General features: G+C 29.7%; 1 protein-coding gene across 1 annotated transcript; it reads left to right on the top strand.

The window, feature by feature from the left end:
* Positions 1-10,824: 10,824 nt before the first annotated feature.
* TRIADDRAFT_16609 (uncharacterized protein) lies at positions 10,825-12,608 on the top strand (the record flags this gene model as incomplete). Its single annotated transcript, XM_002115304.1, has 4 exons — positions 10,825-11,263; positions 11,364-11,462; positions 12,334-12,425; positions 12,570-12,608. Coding segments are annotated over 4 exons (669 nt in total), but the record flags the coding sequence as incomplete, so codon positions are not given.
* Between the last annotated feature and the right edge of the window lie 5,022 nt (positions 12,609-17,630).

Here is a 17,630-nt window from a genome sequence, read left to right as displayed (position 1 = left end):
ATTTCACTGAAATAAGGTCAAAAATTTAAAATTCCTGTATTATTTGAATTGTAAAAAATAGAATATTCGTGTTTATACATCCTGGTATGTTATAAATTTCTTAACTCTGCCATGGTTACATAATGCACCTTAATTTGTTTATAATATTAATAGCGTAGATATTAGTAAAAAGAATATACGCGTAGTATGTATATGACACGAAGAAATACCTTAGACAGATGTACAGCTAAATTCATACCGAGTATCTGCGCTTTAATTTTATTTTATTCATGTGCGATATAGACAACCTTTCATTTCCTGTTAATAGAAAATACTTATTAAATTTCTCAATTCTCTTGTGAATATTTTCATAATTAAAATGCTGATGAATTCATTTGACATTGCACTATGAATATTTAAACAAAAAGCATGTTGTGTTTGTGCTTATGAAATCGGTGTTCTAGAGGGTTGATTTTTGTAATAATATAGAAACGGTAAAGAGGAAATATCATCCTAGATATATATCTTTCTATTTACAATAGCATATTCTACTATTCTTTTCTATAGAAACTATTTATTGGTCTTTTGCCATCATTCTACGCTTAATTAAATGAACAGATGAATCCACTTGATGACATAAATAAGTACATCAACTACTGTGTATGAGATGGAATGTGTAAGATGGAAGTGCAACTTTTATTTAACATTTGAGGACTTTTCCATCTGAAGGTTCGGTAGTCATTTCCTTACTTACTACTAGGATTATTTAAACTGTTTTCCCGATGGTTTTAAAGTAATTTAAAATATAATAAATATTTTTGATAGAGTACTGCATTTATAAATGTATATTAACAAATAATGTGTTATGTAATATAAGGAATAGTAAAAATATCCGCTTCTTAACTTGTTTGAATTAATTTCGTTTGTGTACGTACGGTCAAGTATTTTTATTTAGTATAAGTTATATCCTCATATGCCGGATCTATCATAATGAAAATTTATATAGCCTTTGTAAGGATGATAATTTGTATTTTGCAGCTTTATTAGTCTTCCATTAGATTGTTATTGTTGTTGTTGCACTTGATGTTAAGCTTCTTGGAAGCATGCGTAATTCGAATTTTTCAATAGATTTACCGTTTATATCACTACCAAAGCGTATCATAACTGTCTTAGTTGATCATTGCACTTTACTAATAAGATTAGTGGATTAAAATTACGTATTTGAATGATCAAAAAATACAGCCTGACAGTTGCGATCGAATTTTGAAATTTATGATAATAATTATAATTAATTAATTAATCTTATGGCAATTGTTCAAGGCAGAAATTATTGTTCTGGTCAATCATACTTAATAAGGCGTTTGTTGACGTATTAAATATCAATTACAATTGCATCAGTTTTAAATTTATTGAATGCCCCATATTAATTAGCTAATTTAACATTAACTTTAATTCTTATTATCACCCGTATCGCAAACAAAAATTTTTACTATACATTTTTGTTCTTTCGATTTCATTCTTAGCGTTTAAAATAGTCTATTCCATTCCCTAAAAACAAGATAATTGGCATCTTTTCAATTAAACGCACCCATATTTCCTCTTTTTGAGTTAAACCACGCCTATTGATGTTTATTAAAAATCTACGAAAAAATTGTGCCAACGATTGCGTGCGTAAAATTCTTCTTTTAGGAGTGATTATGATCACCTTGGATCATAATGGTACCATTATTGGCACCAAGATAGGGATACTAATTTGCAGAGTGTTTTACTCCTTTCCAAACTAAAATCAAAAAGCTAAGAATATAATAAAAACTAGCTTAATATCTTGTCGCTTGGCTGACAGAGATTCTATAGTCTTTCAATTTCGCCGGCAGCTAAATAATAAAATACAACACTACAGTACTGCGCAATGTTCAACAAGGCGTTAAATATATAATTAATGGTGATAGATATATGAGCGATCGCTATTTGTCTGTACGGAACTTTTTCATTAATGTACTACTGAAATATAACACGCGAGACGAGTATAAATTACCGTAGTTGGTGATATTTAATCAGGATAAAATATTAATAAACCTACCCAAGTTTAGTCCAAACTGATCTTAGTGAACCTTGACCTTCTTAGAACATGGGAAAGATAGTCTTGTTTCTTTGGTATTATATTATCAAGATGATAAAAATTTAGTAAATGTAATGATGTACTATTGTCTTCTATCGGTTAGTAATTTCACATCTGGTCAGACACACTAAAAAGGAGAGCACAATCCCTTGGAAAAAGTTAAAAGTTGTAAATAATAAGAATTCGCTTGTTATTATTGCCTTGCTATTGCCTAGTAATAAATATAAAGATTGCGAATGAAATTAATATTGTCATATTGCAGGCATTTAATTACTTTTCTAATATGTAGCAAATAGAAGAAGTTGTAAGATATTATTACGATTAACTCAAAATATCTTACTTCCTTTGTAAGCCTATGTATTGCAATGAAATAGAAAAAATTTTGAAACCATCAGCAGATAAACAAAATATGAAAACACACGAGTATACCATTCCCATATGTTGATTATATCTCACACTGCGTCATCGGAACTTTACGTCGGAAGTAAAAAGTTCGTAAACTATCAAGTTGAATTACTGTTTATCTATGATATTGTAATACATGAGTATGAGGATAAATTAGCGATATAGGTAAGTTTTTTCTTCTAATTTTCCTCTTTTGATGACATAGATCATACCGAAGAAATGCGCACAGTAGACATGATATACGAGTAGAAAGATTCGTATTGGTAGACAGTATACTGTATATTTAACTGAGTATAGCATAAACTTATATCGCCTTATAATAAAGGAAAGTCCGTCTCCTTTTTGCTAATCACTTTTACACAAGTATTAACGCAAAAACTTGAGCTTAGTTAACCCTTTATTACGAATTCGATTATAGTAATAGTATTTAGTCTCAAAGTCTACTAGTTCTACTAAGTTAAACGACAAGAGAGTACGAGAGAAGCTAATGAGAGTTAAACCTCTTTCGCTCATATAATATTTATCGTCAGTTGATCATAACAATAACACAAACAAAATCTATACCTTGTTACGCTAAATCTTATCTATGAGATAGCATCTATGTGAAGGCTACTTTACTACACGCGTATTGGGGCCATTTCAGTTATTTTAGGTCTATGTAGGTAAGACAATTACACATATATACTCTGTCACGGAACGCCGTTACTAATTAAGTAACTATAAATTAATGAATGCTTATGAATAGATAAGATAAGGTTATGTGCTATGTTTTAATGCACTTGTAGCTGATAATAGGATGGTAGAAATGAGATAAAAATAGAAGTTGTTAGCAGTTAATTTACTGTAGGTTTATAAGGTGTGTTAATCTCTAAAAATTGAGCTGTATATGGACGAAGGTTAAGCGTCTTAACACCTGATAGCTTGTAGCTATCTAAGTCTGAGAATATCGACATGTATATTTAGTAATGGTATTATACTAATTAATGTAACTTGTAAAGCATGAATTCTCACTCGTTAATATTGGAATTCACTGTAGAAACCTATTTAAGCGCGTGTGTTTGTAGAATAAAGTAAGTAATTGCTTAAGAAACGGCAAGACTCATATTGTGAAGAATAGTGTAATAATTAGTCAGTTGTCTGTGGAGATCAGCCGAGAAATCGAGTTCTCAAATACTTCTCTCATAGAAACTGAAAGTACTGGGAGAAATAGCCCAAGTTTTAAGTAACTACACTAGAGTTCTTTACTTTCCTTTGCCACAAGTGAGGGTTGTGACAAATTATACTCATGCATGTTTCACAAAATAATAATCATTGCTGATTTATTATTTATTCAATGATATAAGAGTAACATTGTTGTTTTAAGTGTATTGCTAGAAAATAGACATCAAGCTATAGATCACGTTAACATTGCTATTGAGGTTAGTAAATGGTTTATATTTTAGTTTGTGCGGCTATTTTCAATTTAATTCATAGCGAAATGCTTTGACTCTTTATTATCATGCATCATAACTTTTAGTATTTATTACCATAGCCGCGATAGTGTGGCTTATTCACACCGAAAATCTATGATCATCAATAACGAAAGCAACTACAATAACATTGATATCAGACCAAATCAAAATTGAACAGTCAATACGACACATATGGATGGTAGTCAATGTAGACATAAATTAAGCAGAGATTACTTTAAGACAGTTCATACCGTACTAAATCACATATATTCGCTTGTGAGATGATCTTTTATTATTTTATTGACTGTAATGTGATTTTTTCAATCTATTCATCGTTCAACTGGATAAATTTTATTATGAGCAATCGAAGAATAAATATAGATATAAGATTAATCAATTAGATGCCAATTTTTTTGAGCACTGAACACTTGGTACTTAATTTACATGATAATTCTTCTTCATGATGGATATTTCTTATCGAAAAGACAAAATATTGATCCGGTGCCGGTATTGTACTCAATGACAATATGTGCCAAAAAATGACTCTTTGAACTTTATTGAATGAACTTAGGATAGGTCAAGGGATATTTCTCACTAAGTCACTGTAACTATAATCTAAAATTTTCAACTTTGATCTCAGTCTTAAACTACTACGAATTGTTATAAAATAAATAATGAATCGTTGTAAAATTATCCATTATTTATTTCATTATGATGATCAGCTTTCTTTTGATTAAAAAGAGGTTATTTCTTTTCTGTGCTGGATATTACATAGACAGGCAATCGCTATACTAATAACTTTTCGATTGGTAGGATAAAGTTTTAAATATTAGCCTATACGGATGTTATTGTAATGAAGTTTTCAGTAACTAGAAAGTATTTGAACTAAGATTAATAGCTGTAAACGATCTACCGTAATATAGATATTTTTGTGTATTGTACATATAATTTGAAAGTTATCATCTGTTTATGTATGCTCGTCTTCCATATTAAATTAATTGAGTGTGTTATATATTGCAAAATAGTAATGATTTTTAAATATTTTTGCCAAATTTATTGGCTAGGCAAAGATGATTAATTTATTAATATATGCATTTTAATTACGACGATGAATATATGGTATTGATAGATATATGTGGCTTACATGTGATATAAATTCCATAGATCAATCATTTTAACTATAAATTACTAATTGATGACGGATTTGATCTAACAAACTATTGTATTATGCTATGATGGTGCATGTAATATCGATTGTATGTGTATACTGTAGAAAGTTATGGTATAAAAATGAATAAACAATAGAATAATGATACACATATTTTTCGGATGTATAAAAGCCAATCATGATTTAGTATCTACCAGATCTTATTTATATTCAGCTGTGTTTTATAAAACCCCTATTTGTAATAAAGATCGTTTGTACTGAGTATTTACGACTGCTTTAGAAATTGTAACGTATGGTATTTCATATTGGAATTATAAGATATTATTTTATATACATAATACGGACTTCCTTTCTCAAATTATAGTTACCTAGATATTAGAGTAACAAATATCAAATTTAATTATTCATTCTCATTGATGTATGACCCTTATCGTGTTCCGATGAATGCTTGAGAAATTTGTATTAATCAAAGCTAAAAAGATAAAGTTTATGAGGCTGAATCCATTCTTAAGAATTGCTGCGACATATGCATATTTTTTATACTGATACTGTATAGTATTAGATATTCAACTATAATATTAACTCTATTAATGAGGAGAATGTATAGTTTAATATTATATAAGAAAAAAGATAAAATTATTTTTATTGTAATAATGCCTGATTGTAAGGTGATACATAGATATCTATAGTAAAATGATTTTCGATTTAGACAACATTAAAATATTAAATATAGTAAAAAGTTTTATTGTGTGCAAATTTCTGCCAAAGCTTACTTGTAGCATGAATTTATTTTATTTTAGATATATTTAAAGTTGGTCATAACAATAATAGTAAATCAAACTACATCAGAAAATTGTAAATCATTATCTGAAAATTTAGTTATCGATCTTTAAACATAATAAGATCGGATTCTACGATATAGGTTCTGTGTAGAACATACGAAGTCGACTTCGCGACTACTTGTCTAAATATAGTGCTATTAGAGAATAGAAGGCAGATTTATCAAATAAAGTGGAACAAGTGAACAGCTATGTAACGACTTTAAATGGAGGTGACACCAAATAGCTAAAAAGAATTATATTTAGCTTCATTACTTGAAATACTTCAATTTTAATGTAAAGCAATCATTTTAATAATATATTAATAAACTAGTGTTTTTCTTAGCAATTTATTTGATAATATGTTATTCAACATTTTTTGACATGTGTCACGGTACGCCGTTACTAATTAAGTAACTGTAAATTAATGAATGCTTATGAATAGATAAGATAAGGTTATGTGCTATGTTTTAATGTGCTTGTAGCTGATAATAGGATGGTAGAAATGAGATAAAAATAGAAGTTGTTGGCAGTTAATTTACTGTAGGTTTATAAGGTGTGTTAATCTCTAAAAATTGAGCTGTATATGGACGAAGGTTAAGCGTCTTAACACCTGATAGCTTGTAGCTATCTTAGTCTGAGAATATCGACATGTATATTTTAGTAATGGTATTATACTAATTAATGTAACTTGTAAAGCATGAATTCTCACTCGTTAATATTGGAATTCACTGTAGAAACCTATTTAAGCGCGTGTGTTTGTAGAATAAAGTAAGTAATTGCTCAAGAAACGGCAAGACTCATATCGTGAAGAATAGTGTAATAATTAGTCAGTTGTCTGTGGAGATCAGCCGAGAAATCGAGTTCTCAAATACTTCTCTCATAGAAACTGAAAGTATTGGGAGAAATAGCCCAAGTTTTAAGTAACTACACTAGAGTTCTTTACTTTCCTTTGCCACAAGTAAGGTTTGTGACAACATGTATTGCTTAATATTATCTATACGATTCTTTACCATATCAGTTTCCAGTAAATAATCAAATCAAATAATACGCAAGAATTGTTTTAATTTATTGAAACTGGCAAAAATACGTAACCAATATACAAGGATCGTTATGATTAAAATAGGATGCTGGTTTATTATATTTTTAATAAAGTAACATTTATAGCATTTAAAGCTAATTAATTAATTTTCACAAATACATTTTAAGATAACTGGTGGACATAGAATTTGATTGTGAACTTAATTTATTGTTCTTTTAGTAAGTTAATATACAAGCTGCGGTATTTAGATTGCCAACTTCACGACAAAAATTATTTGATAACAATGATGGAAACACATTTCTCACTGAATATGTTACCAAATCGGTATTTCTGTTGCTGATATTTATACATAGCGAAAGATTAGCTGATTACGGTCTAAATATCGAAAGTTAATTATAAATGCAATGGTTACTTTTTGATAGAATTTCTTAAACTTACGATAGCAGAGCAATGATTTTAATTTTAATAAAATTAAGTTAAAATAGATCGAGCTCAACAGGATACTTATGAAATGTTAAAATCATTATATGCTAGATATACCAAAAAAGCTATTGATGACGACAGAATAAATTTTAATATAAATTTAGCTAAGCAGGTGAAAATAATTATATTATTCATGTGCATTCATTGCTGTCTATTGATAACTGATAACAATAGACTAGATTAGAATTAATAAATAATTTTTTTTGTTTTAAATTATTTTTAAAGATTGGTCGCTGATCTAAATTTATTAGTCAGCTTGTAAATCTACCGTAAATACATGTAGAAGACAAATTTGTAGGAAATCAAGCTTTTCTAAATTTTGGTTATTAGAGATTACAGGTAGGATTTTTTTTTGCACAGACATGCTGCTATTAAGTTTGATAATAAGATAATGGTATAATTTTGTTACAAACTTACTTAGTGTTGATGGTCAGCTGAAATTTACGACAACAACCATAATTGATCCGAGCTAAGCTGAAATAAATTTCCTATAGTAAGTATCCAATAAGTGTTAGGAAGTTCCTATTACAATATGATTTCTGTATCATAAATGGAGAAAGAGAGATTTGCAAAGCTGAAACTACATCATCGGTCACATTTATATCCCTAACATTACTGTACGTTAGAAATTTAATAGATTTTGAAGGATAGTAAAAGTTAATACAACTAAAAGCGAGCATCAGGTATAAATCACAAAATATACATGGATTTCAAACCTAAGCTTGTAAAATTGTTCTTGAAAATTGATAATAACCTTAGATAAAGATGTATTATTTCTTAACTTTGCGTGAACAACATTAACCTAAAATTTACTAATATGACATGAAATATGATTTCAAGGCACTTAATAGTCTGTTATAAATAGTAATTATTGATGCCATCCAATCTTTATTTCATTTCGTGTCTATGTGAGCTAATAGGAACCTATTTCTGTAGCTAATTGAATGTACTTAAAATTAGAACCATTCAGCCATTATGGTTAAAAAAATGCAATGAAGTTATTATTTATCAGTGTGGTCAATAGTTGTGGGGACTAAAGATCTGATTAAGAAGATACAACTATGAGATATTAATTTGATTCATTTCTGATAGTTGCAGTATGCTATAGCGTATAATGTTATTGATATGTATATTATCATACTCGTATTACGCCCAGTATGTACCAATCAAAGAGTTTTATTCTTATAGCTAAAATTTGACAGCAATAGGATAATTACTATAATGCCGAATGACATAAAGATACAACCCCATTTTTATTCGAGGGAAAAGTGGAAGAAGGGGCGGGAGCTAACAAATGCACCCACAATTACTTAGTCGATGTCGAAATAGAAAATGTTATTATTAATCCAAACTATTGTCTGTTTTTAAAATGAACGAACACTGACGCAATCAGTCACTAGTGGAGTGCCATCAAATTTCGAATTGTATAATGACATCAGATATTAATGAAGATCGATGTGTTGGCAGTCTTTGACATAAGCTGATCGATTAATTTGCACTTTAAAAAAATATTTTTTATTCATCTTCTACTGATCTAATTTCATTAAATTTAAACAACATTCAGCTTTTTTTGCCTTGACACAATATTGTCATACTGAAATTCAAACAATAAAGTAAGTTACCTTATTCTGCATAGGATTTAAACAATGGGATAAACTGAATTTAAAGATCATTATCATCAATTTTCTATCAATATTACGCTTGTATGATCATATGATTTAGATTTTGTTTTTGATACCTAGTTTGTAAATGTACACTAGTTTCCAAAATATGATTCAATATGCCATGCAAAATCATTAAGACTTGGTAGTCATCCTGATAATCATTTTAAGAGTGCATATTAGGACATTTGGTGAAGTAAATCTGCAATATCTTTCGTTGGATCGATTTTACTTTACCTATCTATTGCTGTTAAATTAGCTAAGCCAGTTTTTCAGTTAAGATCAACAAGAAAATATCATATGATGTTCTTTTAATATTTTAGACCCAATATAATGCTTAGTTTTAGTGGAAGTTAAATTCATTTCCTTGTATTATTTTTTGGTTTAATAATAGGATTCTTGGTAAAGTCAATCATCATCTATTGGTATCATAAGGTGATAAAATTGAAATTGTTCCAATCTTTAAAATTTATAATAAAAAAAAAACGAATTGAAAGGAAAGTCATGGACCTAGAAACCGATCAACTTCCGACTCGCCATTTTACTCTTTCTAATCCAGCGAACAAGTATTCCGATATTTTCGGTAACAGTGAAGGAGAAGAGAGTTTAAACGACTTATCGTTGGCTATAACCAAAGTGAATAGTCGAAGGCAGTGTATGAACGATGATCCAACAAAATTATTTGGTAGACGTATCCAATCATTAAAAATGGTGACTTTAATTTTAATTCCATGCATAGCATTAGCTGCAGTAACTATATCAGCGTTAGTCAAGGATATTTCAAGATATAATCAAGCCAATCAAGTTAAAGAGAATGCTGCAATTGGGATCAGATTGGCTAAATTAATTCAAACTTTACAGGTTGAACGTGGTAAGACCGTTATTTTCGTAAGCAGTAAATTTAATAACTTCGCATTTAAATCAGTAATTAAAAAGAGAATAGAAACCGATGACGCTATTAATGATATCAAACCATGGCCTTCGAGCAATACATCAGTTGGTTACTTAAAAAATGGGACGATACTTCTAAACTATCTTACACATCATCGCGACAGTATTGTTGATACAGCGAATACAACTGTTTTCCAAGAATTAACCTTCTATTCCGATATTGTTGCCAATCTTTTATCCGTGATTACTGATGGTTTACGTTATACTAAAAGTGAGACTTTATGGAATCATTTAGTAGCTTATCAGATGTTATTAAGCGGAGCAGAAGAGACTGGTGTGGAAAGAGCATTGGGTGCTGTCTTTTTTTCTCAAACCCATTTAACTCATATTGAATTATTGCAATATTATTCTAAATTAAAACTAGGCCAAACGCATATAATATCGGCTAAACAGTATTCAGATTTTGTAAAAGGAAAATATGACGAAGATCCTGCTATTCCCGGTATTCTCGCTATGCTGACTATATTGCGTCGAAAAGTATCAGCTAACGTTAATCATTCACCTTCTGTCATGAGTGCCAACGTTTGGTTTGAGAATATGACTAATTATATTTATCGTTTATCAATACTACAAGAAAAAACAACACAATTTATCTTGAATGAATCGAGTAAAATTAGCCAAGCTGCTACCAATAATTTTATAATTTCCCTGGCTTTATTAATCAGTGTAGTCATTGTATGTCCGCTGCTACTGTATCTAACAACGACATTAACAAGTAGTATTCAATTATATGCTAGCAATTTAGCGGATAAAACTAGAAAATTAAATAGGGAACGAAAAAAGACGGATAGTCTATTATGTCAGATGCTACCAAGATCAGTTGCTGAACAGTTGAAACATGGAAAAAATGTATTGGCTGAAACATACGATGATGTAACGCTATATTTTAGTGATATTGTTGGATTTACTCAAATTTGCCATGAAAGCACTGCTATGGAAGTGGTTGAAATGTTAAATTATTTATATGTCCAATTTGATAGTGAAATTGAACATTATCATGTCTATAAAGTAGAAACAATCGGTGATGCATACATGGTTGTGTCAGGCTTACCTAAAAAATTACCTAAAAATCAGCATGCTATTGAAATTGCTAATATGGCACTAGCGTTGTTAGCAATCATTAAAAATTTAAAAGTTCCACATAATCCTGATCTTGTATTACAACTTCGCGCTGGAATTCATTCAGGTTCTGAAAAACTTGGCCAAAACTGTTTAATATCATTATTTGTATAACTTTAACTAGGTAATTTAAATAAAATTGACTTGAATTTATTGAAATTTTATAGGGTCTTGTGTTGCTGGCGTAGTGGGTAGGAAAATGCCCAGATATTGTTTATTTGGCGATACTGTGAATACTGCCTCCAGGATGGAATCTAGCGGAGAAGGTGAGATTATTACGCATTTTTTTGCCGTTGTTGTAAAGTTGCTTATGCCTTACATTCTAAATCTAGTAGAGTAGCAATATTAAGATAATGGATATTAATATTTAAAAATCTACTGATTATAATGTGCCAACGAAATCTATTGTAATAGCTGTTTAACTATGCTATTTTAGTTTATCGAAGTTAGATATTCGTAAGTAGGGCAAGAATTCAGAAATAATATAAACTAAAATGCGCTTTTATCGGTAAAAGACTTACAAATAAAACACTAATATAATTTTTCTGTTGGTCTCCCAATCGCGATTATTAGTATCTTTCTCTATGGTTCTTTAATAAATAAAAGACTTTCAAATAAAACACTAGTATAATTGGTCTGTTGGTCTCCTCAATCGCGATTATTAGTATTTTTCTCACAATGTAATTAAAGTATAGACGAATTGAAAGCAAATATTATAGAAAGCCTCTATCAAATGCAATGTACGTTATACAGCGCAGAAAAACTTTTTTCATTTTACTATGCTTTACTATCTACTGAAACAATAAGGTGGCTGTAACTTTTCGTTCTTCAATCTAAGTTCATAATTGAGTTTATACTCACATTACGCTGGCAACAATATTCGTTGTAAATATAAAAGTAACAGTATAAGACGAGAGTAAAGCTGAAATATTTGATTACATAATTATCATTATAGTTTCTCGTATAAATATATTTTCTTGTTTTCCTTGTGATGGATCCAAATGATTAATTGAGATTTATTACTAGTTCACATTTTTACCAATAATGTAAGAAAAATGTGAATTCATAATACAGCTTTTTGCATAAATTTGAAACAGACATAGAATTGGTAATGGTTTACTTTATTTGCTTTCGTAGCTTCCAAGATACATTGTAGCGAAGCCTCTTACCATATTCTATCATCCACCGGCCATTATGAGTTACAGCCTAGAGGAAATATAAATATTAAGGTAATAGAAATTGTACACTATGCTATTGATTGAGATCTTCGTATTGTAGCAAACAAGCGCATTTTTTTAATGCTAGGAAATTCCATAGTTCATTTAGAGGAGGTTAATTTCACGTTTTCTTATTTCTGCATTATAATTTGATAGGGCCTTGGAACAATGATGACGTTTTGGTTAATCGGTAAAATGGTCAATTTAAATTCTATATCGATATAGAATGTCCGACCAAAGATATTAAATTAATGAAATTTAAAGTATTAACTTATTTTCAATACCCTTTCGTTGATAATATCTCAGTTTCGTCGTCGTACGAGGAGGATAACTAGTGACTTTTAATTTTTAAAATTCTGAAGTAAAACCTATTCAACTTTGCACGTATAAACTAATTAGTCAGATTTACAACTGCCGATATATGCGAAGAAAGAGTTTATTGATTTCATGTTTTCTTTCTATTGCCTTTACATTTTAATTCTCATCTAGCTATGAGTATTCTATTTAATGAATACTACTGATATATAATCCGTCGCATAATTTACCAAATCTTCAATTTTATTATTAGCAAAAGTCAACGTTTGCCGACATATTTAACGTAGATATAAAATATCGGTGCTCCGCTGTAATAAGTAAGGATTTCCATCTGGCGATAATTAGAATCAAGGTAGTATTTTATCTAGAAAATGAGATGCTTCATTTATACCTTTAAATTAACATCCAAATCATACGCCCTATATGATCGCATTTATGATTGTCGTGTGCTTGTTCTTACAGTAGACATTTTTTATTTCTACATCATAATAATTATTTCCTACAGTCTGTCATTAAAAATGTATGATTGCATTCTATTTTTCCTATGAATATAATTCCTATATAAGTGACAACTTTTTTTTTTCTTTAGCAATTAAACTTTCTTTCTTCTATAAACACATTCATAATGTTATCAATCATTTTATACTCAATACAATTGAACGTAGCCTGAACTAAACAAAAATTGAATCATTTTTCTCAATTGTTGATTTTATTAATTATAATTATAATTATTTAATTATTATTAGAGCGTTCTGTTATAAACTATGATGAAGGATAGTATCACAAATTAACTCATCGATAAAGCTAGCTAAAGTGAAGTATTTAAATTAAATTAAATTACGTTGGTACTTTTCTCCTACAGATAACCCAAAAATTGCAACAAACTCCCTTTTACTTCACATATTGCTATCGCAGTACCAACTAGCGTGAAGGATCAGATGAGTCAATTTAGTGTATTTTACCTTCTCATATGGTGATTACAATAATTTGCTTACCATACGAATCGATATAGTTATAATTTTACAGTACAATAGTCACAAACCAGCTTCGTGACTAGGATAACGTAAAACAAATCTCCAAATTACTATAGTCTCCAAGATTCAGTATCCCTTAACTGCCTCACAAGAATTAAGACGTCTTTGCTTCTACGTTAAAACAACTATACAATTGAGAACTACTTTATTCAACTATCTGACGGGCTTATATACCCTTCTACAGCAGCTAACATTCATGAGTTATCTTATAAAAATACTTAAGTGAGAACATCTACTAACTAATTTTTCATAGTTAGATTACAACATGTCCATTCACAGAATCATTTCAGTGCACATTACAGCGCAATATTAAATTTACCGTAACACATTTATAATTAGAGTAATTCGTATTGTAAGTAACTAGTTGTAATATATTATCACTATATTATATTAACCAAATTTAGATAGCTATTTCTTCACGGTAGTTCGTACCGTGACAACAATATATACTGTCCGTAATAAGAATTCTTATCTAGTAATTGACATTGATAGATTATCCCATCTTATACTGCCCCTTGTGATTGATTGATAATATATAATCGTTTATAGGTTTTTCACGGTACTCATACCGCGACGAATTGTGTTATATATCGCATGTAGATTGAAATTGTTAGTAATTAGTTAGATGTTTAATTTATTAGATAGCTCAAAAGTAAGATCGTGTTCTGATTATGGTTAATCTCGCATTACATATGCACCTAACGAATTTTAAGGTATAGCTTTAAATTATACTAATATAGGTCTAACGATATTCGACAGCTGATATTGTTTAGCTTCTCTCTATTCTGTTTATATGTGCTATAGCCGCTTGTGAATAGATAGAAGGTATAATAAAAAGAGTTCTAGTTTTGATCTTAGTGAAAGGCTGGTATCTGTGCTCAACTACTGTTGGAAGCGGTTTCTGTATTGCAAAACTAGTTGTAACTGTAACAGTATGTTCGGTAACTATATTATCTGGTACTGAATATGAATTACATATTCATTCGATGCTCCTTTCTGTCTGAGTAACTATCAGCAATTACCTTATTAATAAAGCTCCTTCCCTCATCCTCAACCTGTCTCTACAATCCTTGTGAAAGAGGGCATAATATTTATAGTGATAAGGTTATGCTGTAAATGATTCAGAGAGTGGAATTACTGTAGTCCAGTTATCTAGTAGTAGTCACTGGCTATATACACTTCTGTAATAATTTGGTTGTCAAGTATGACCTAACTGTTAGAATATCGTGATGATTGATTAATGCTAGCTTCTTCCGAAGAGTACTTAAGTCCGACAGATAATAGAACAAAAATCAATCCTCTAGTCGTATAGCATGAAAATATTCTTAGTTTCCGAGAGTAGTTAAGGGATATTGAATGCCAAAGACGTAAAAAAGTTTAGAGAGTTACCGCATTTTAGGGTTACCTAATTTTTGTTACTGTAGTGTATAAAGATTGTGTTGAACTTGTAGCGTGTACTTAATATATACTTTCTAAGTCGTTCTTAAATGGAGATACTTTTACAGTCTTATCGCACTTTAGACAAATCTAGCTTGTCTTGCTCAGTTATTTATTAGCTTAATGTCTTGTTACTTCGCTGGCAGAGATACTGCAGTCTTTTCAATTTCGTATGACAAAATCTTCAGTCCTATATCAATGAGAAGTAGCATAATTAATATCATCCGTCATTATTTAAGAAATAATAGGAAATAAATGTAAGTTAAAACTATCACAGACCTTGCTTTGAAGGAGCGATAGCTTATTATTGTAGAATTCAATATGAAATACTATCCAATAATCATAATCGGAGTACTTTATGAGCTCTAGTAATCTCAGTTATACATGTTGATCGTTAGTTATATCATTAAATTCAACCCTTTTGCGGAGAGTTAACACTAATAATAAAAGCGATCTGTTAAAATTTTATCAATTTTTATGATCAAAACGATTTAGAATCAAGAATCAGGCCAATAAGATCATTCTATGATAGGAAACAAACTAACAAAAGTATTAATTAGCCTTTCCAATAACGAGTATAATTGGTCAAGACTGCATCCCGTTTCCACCCACCAGCTCCCATAAAATCTAAAAAGTACTGCATAATTGGCTTAAATATACGTACTGATATGAAAGTATAATTCATTTATTGAACTATCAATGAACCCGCAGTGTTAATGGGACTGCAGCTTTTACTGGCTCTCTTCATCTGCAGTGTTAAGAGTAATAAAAGCCGATTGTCATTATTTTTTACCGTATACGCGTATGCTGCGTACTAGGCGATGTACACTTTAATTTATAATGTTGGTTTACTTCGGTATCATCGACAAGGCTACAAAAGTACTACATAATTTATTTAAGCCTACAAATTTCCAGTTTGAAGAAGAAGGTTAATAGCTAAAAAATTATGGTCTGTTTTAAATTTTTACTGACCGAGCTTGCTATTGAATTTATTTTCACATTTTAATATTATTCATTTTCAAGACCTGCGTACATAACCTCGCTTAGTTTATACAGTGCCTATCATTATCATCACCCAATAAATAAGAAATTATTGGATAGTAATCTGGTTGTTTTATAATTCCTATGATCTGTGCTTAGAAAAGAGGATCATCTGTACTAATCCATGCCAGATTTTTGTTGCTAAATTCTTTTTCATTATTGAGTGTACGCGTATATACTGCATCTGCTCAAAGCAAGATTTAGTTATCAATGCTTGATAAGGGTAACTTGAGAATAATATAAAGTTAATCAATTTAATAAACAGATCATGTTCTGATCAAATCTTTAAAAATTACATTGGTTTAGAAATTTGATCGAATTTATTTTAAAATGTCAACAACAATTTAGAATTTAGAATTTAGAATTTAGAATTTAGAATTTATTAAGAAACGAAATTGGTTCAACATACAAGTATGCTCTATTTAATGATTTATATTAAGGAATTAGTAAAACTGAAGCCTTTAATTTAGAATTTTACTCTTATTTTGTTTACTTGTAGTCTTTCGTAGCATTCGTGAAATCTTTTCTTGTTTAATTTGTTGACACACTCGTGGAATGACATTGCTAGATTTATGATACTTAGGTAATTCTGTTAAGCTGTCTCTTTTTGATTGTATAAACAGGTTTAATTAAAATATGTGCTATGATAGCCTATATTTAAAGTGGCGCTTTTATATCAATTATAATAGCAGGAAAATACATTAGTTATGGTTTTTAGTAGCCTTTAAAGTTATTTCTTTTATAGATAAAGCTTTATAAGTAGTAATAGCCAGAGACTATAGACTATAGTAATAAAAGAAAGAGAGACGGACTATCAACGACTTTCGTTGTCCAAAAATGTGGAGGCTGACTTTCTCTGGTCATTTTAAATGATCTATATAACATATATACATCTAAAACCATATGCTGTACTGTTTACGGCTATGCTCCGAGGTGATTACTAAGTTGATTGCACACTAACGGTGTATGGTGGTTCCAGCTTTGTGACATAGCGAAATGACCAGAAGAATAGTCAGCCTCTACATTTTTTTTCAATAAAAATTGTTGACAGCCCCTCTCTTTCTTTAAGTAGTCCCTGCAAAAGCCATCGTGACATATGCATACAATATCGATGTATTCGTATGAAAAACTAGTCAATTTATTCATAACCGCAAACTGATAAATGAAATTATTTTATTAATTGATTAATTAATTATTTACAAGTTCATTAATAAATTACTCATCGTTTAGTATTATTAAATTTTAATTAAGATATATGTTCATTAAGCTAATTTAATCACATACATTGTACTTGTCCTGGTTTTGCAGAATTCATTTTAGTGAGTTAAAATAATTTGGAACTCCTTGATAAATTTAAGATGTTGATTGTTTGAAATTTCTATTAAAAATC

This window comes from Trichoplax adhaerens, genomic scaffold (assembly GCF_000150275.1).
Source record: "Trichoplax adhaerens TRIADscaffold_10 genomic scaffold, whole genome shotgun sequence".
Taxonomy (NCBI): Eukaryota; Metazoa; Placozoa; class Uniplacotomia; order Trichoplacea; family Trichoplacidae; genus Trichoplax; species Trichoplax adhaerens.
Note: the sequence above shows the minus strand (reverse complement) of the source record. Positions and strands in the feature narration are given on the sequence as shown.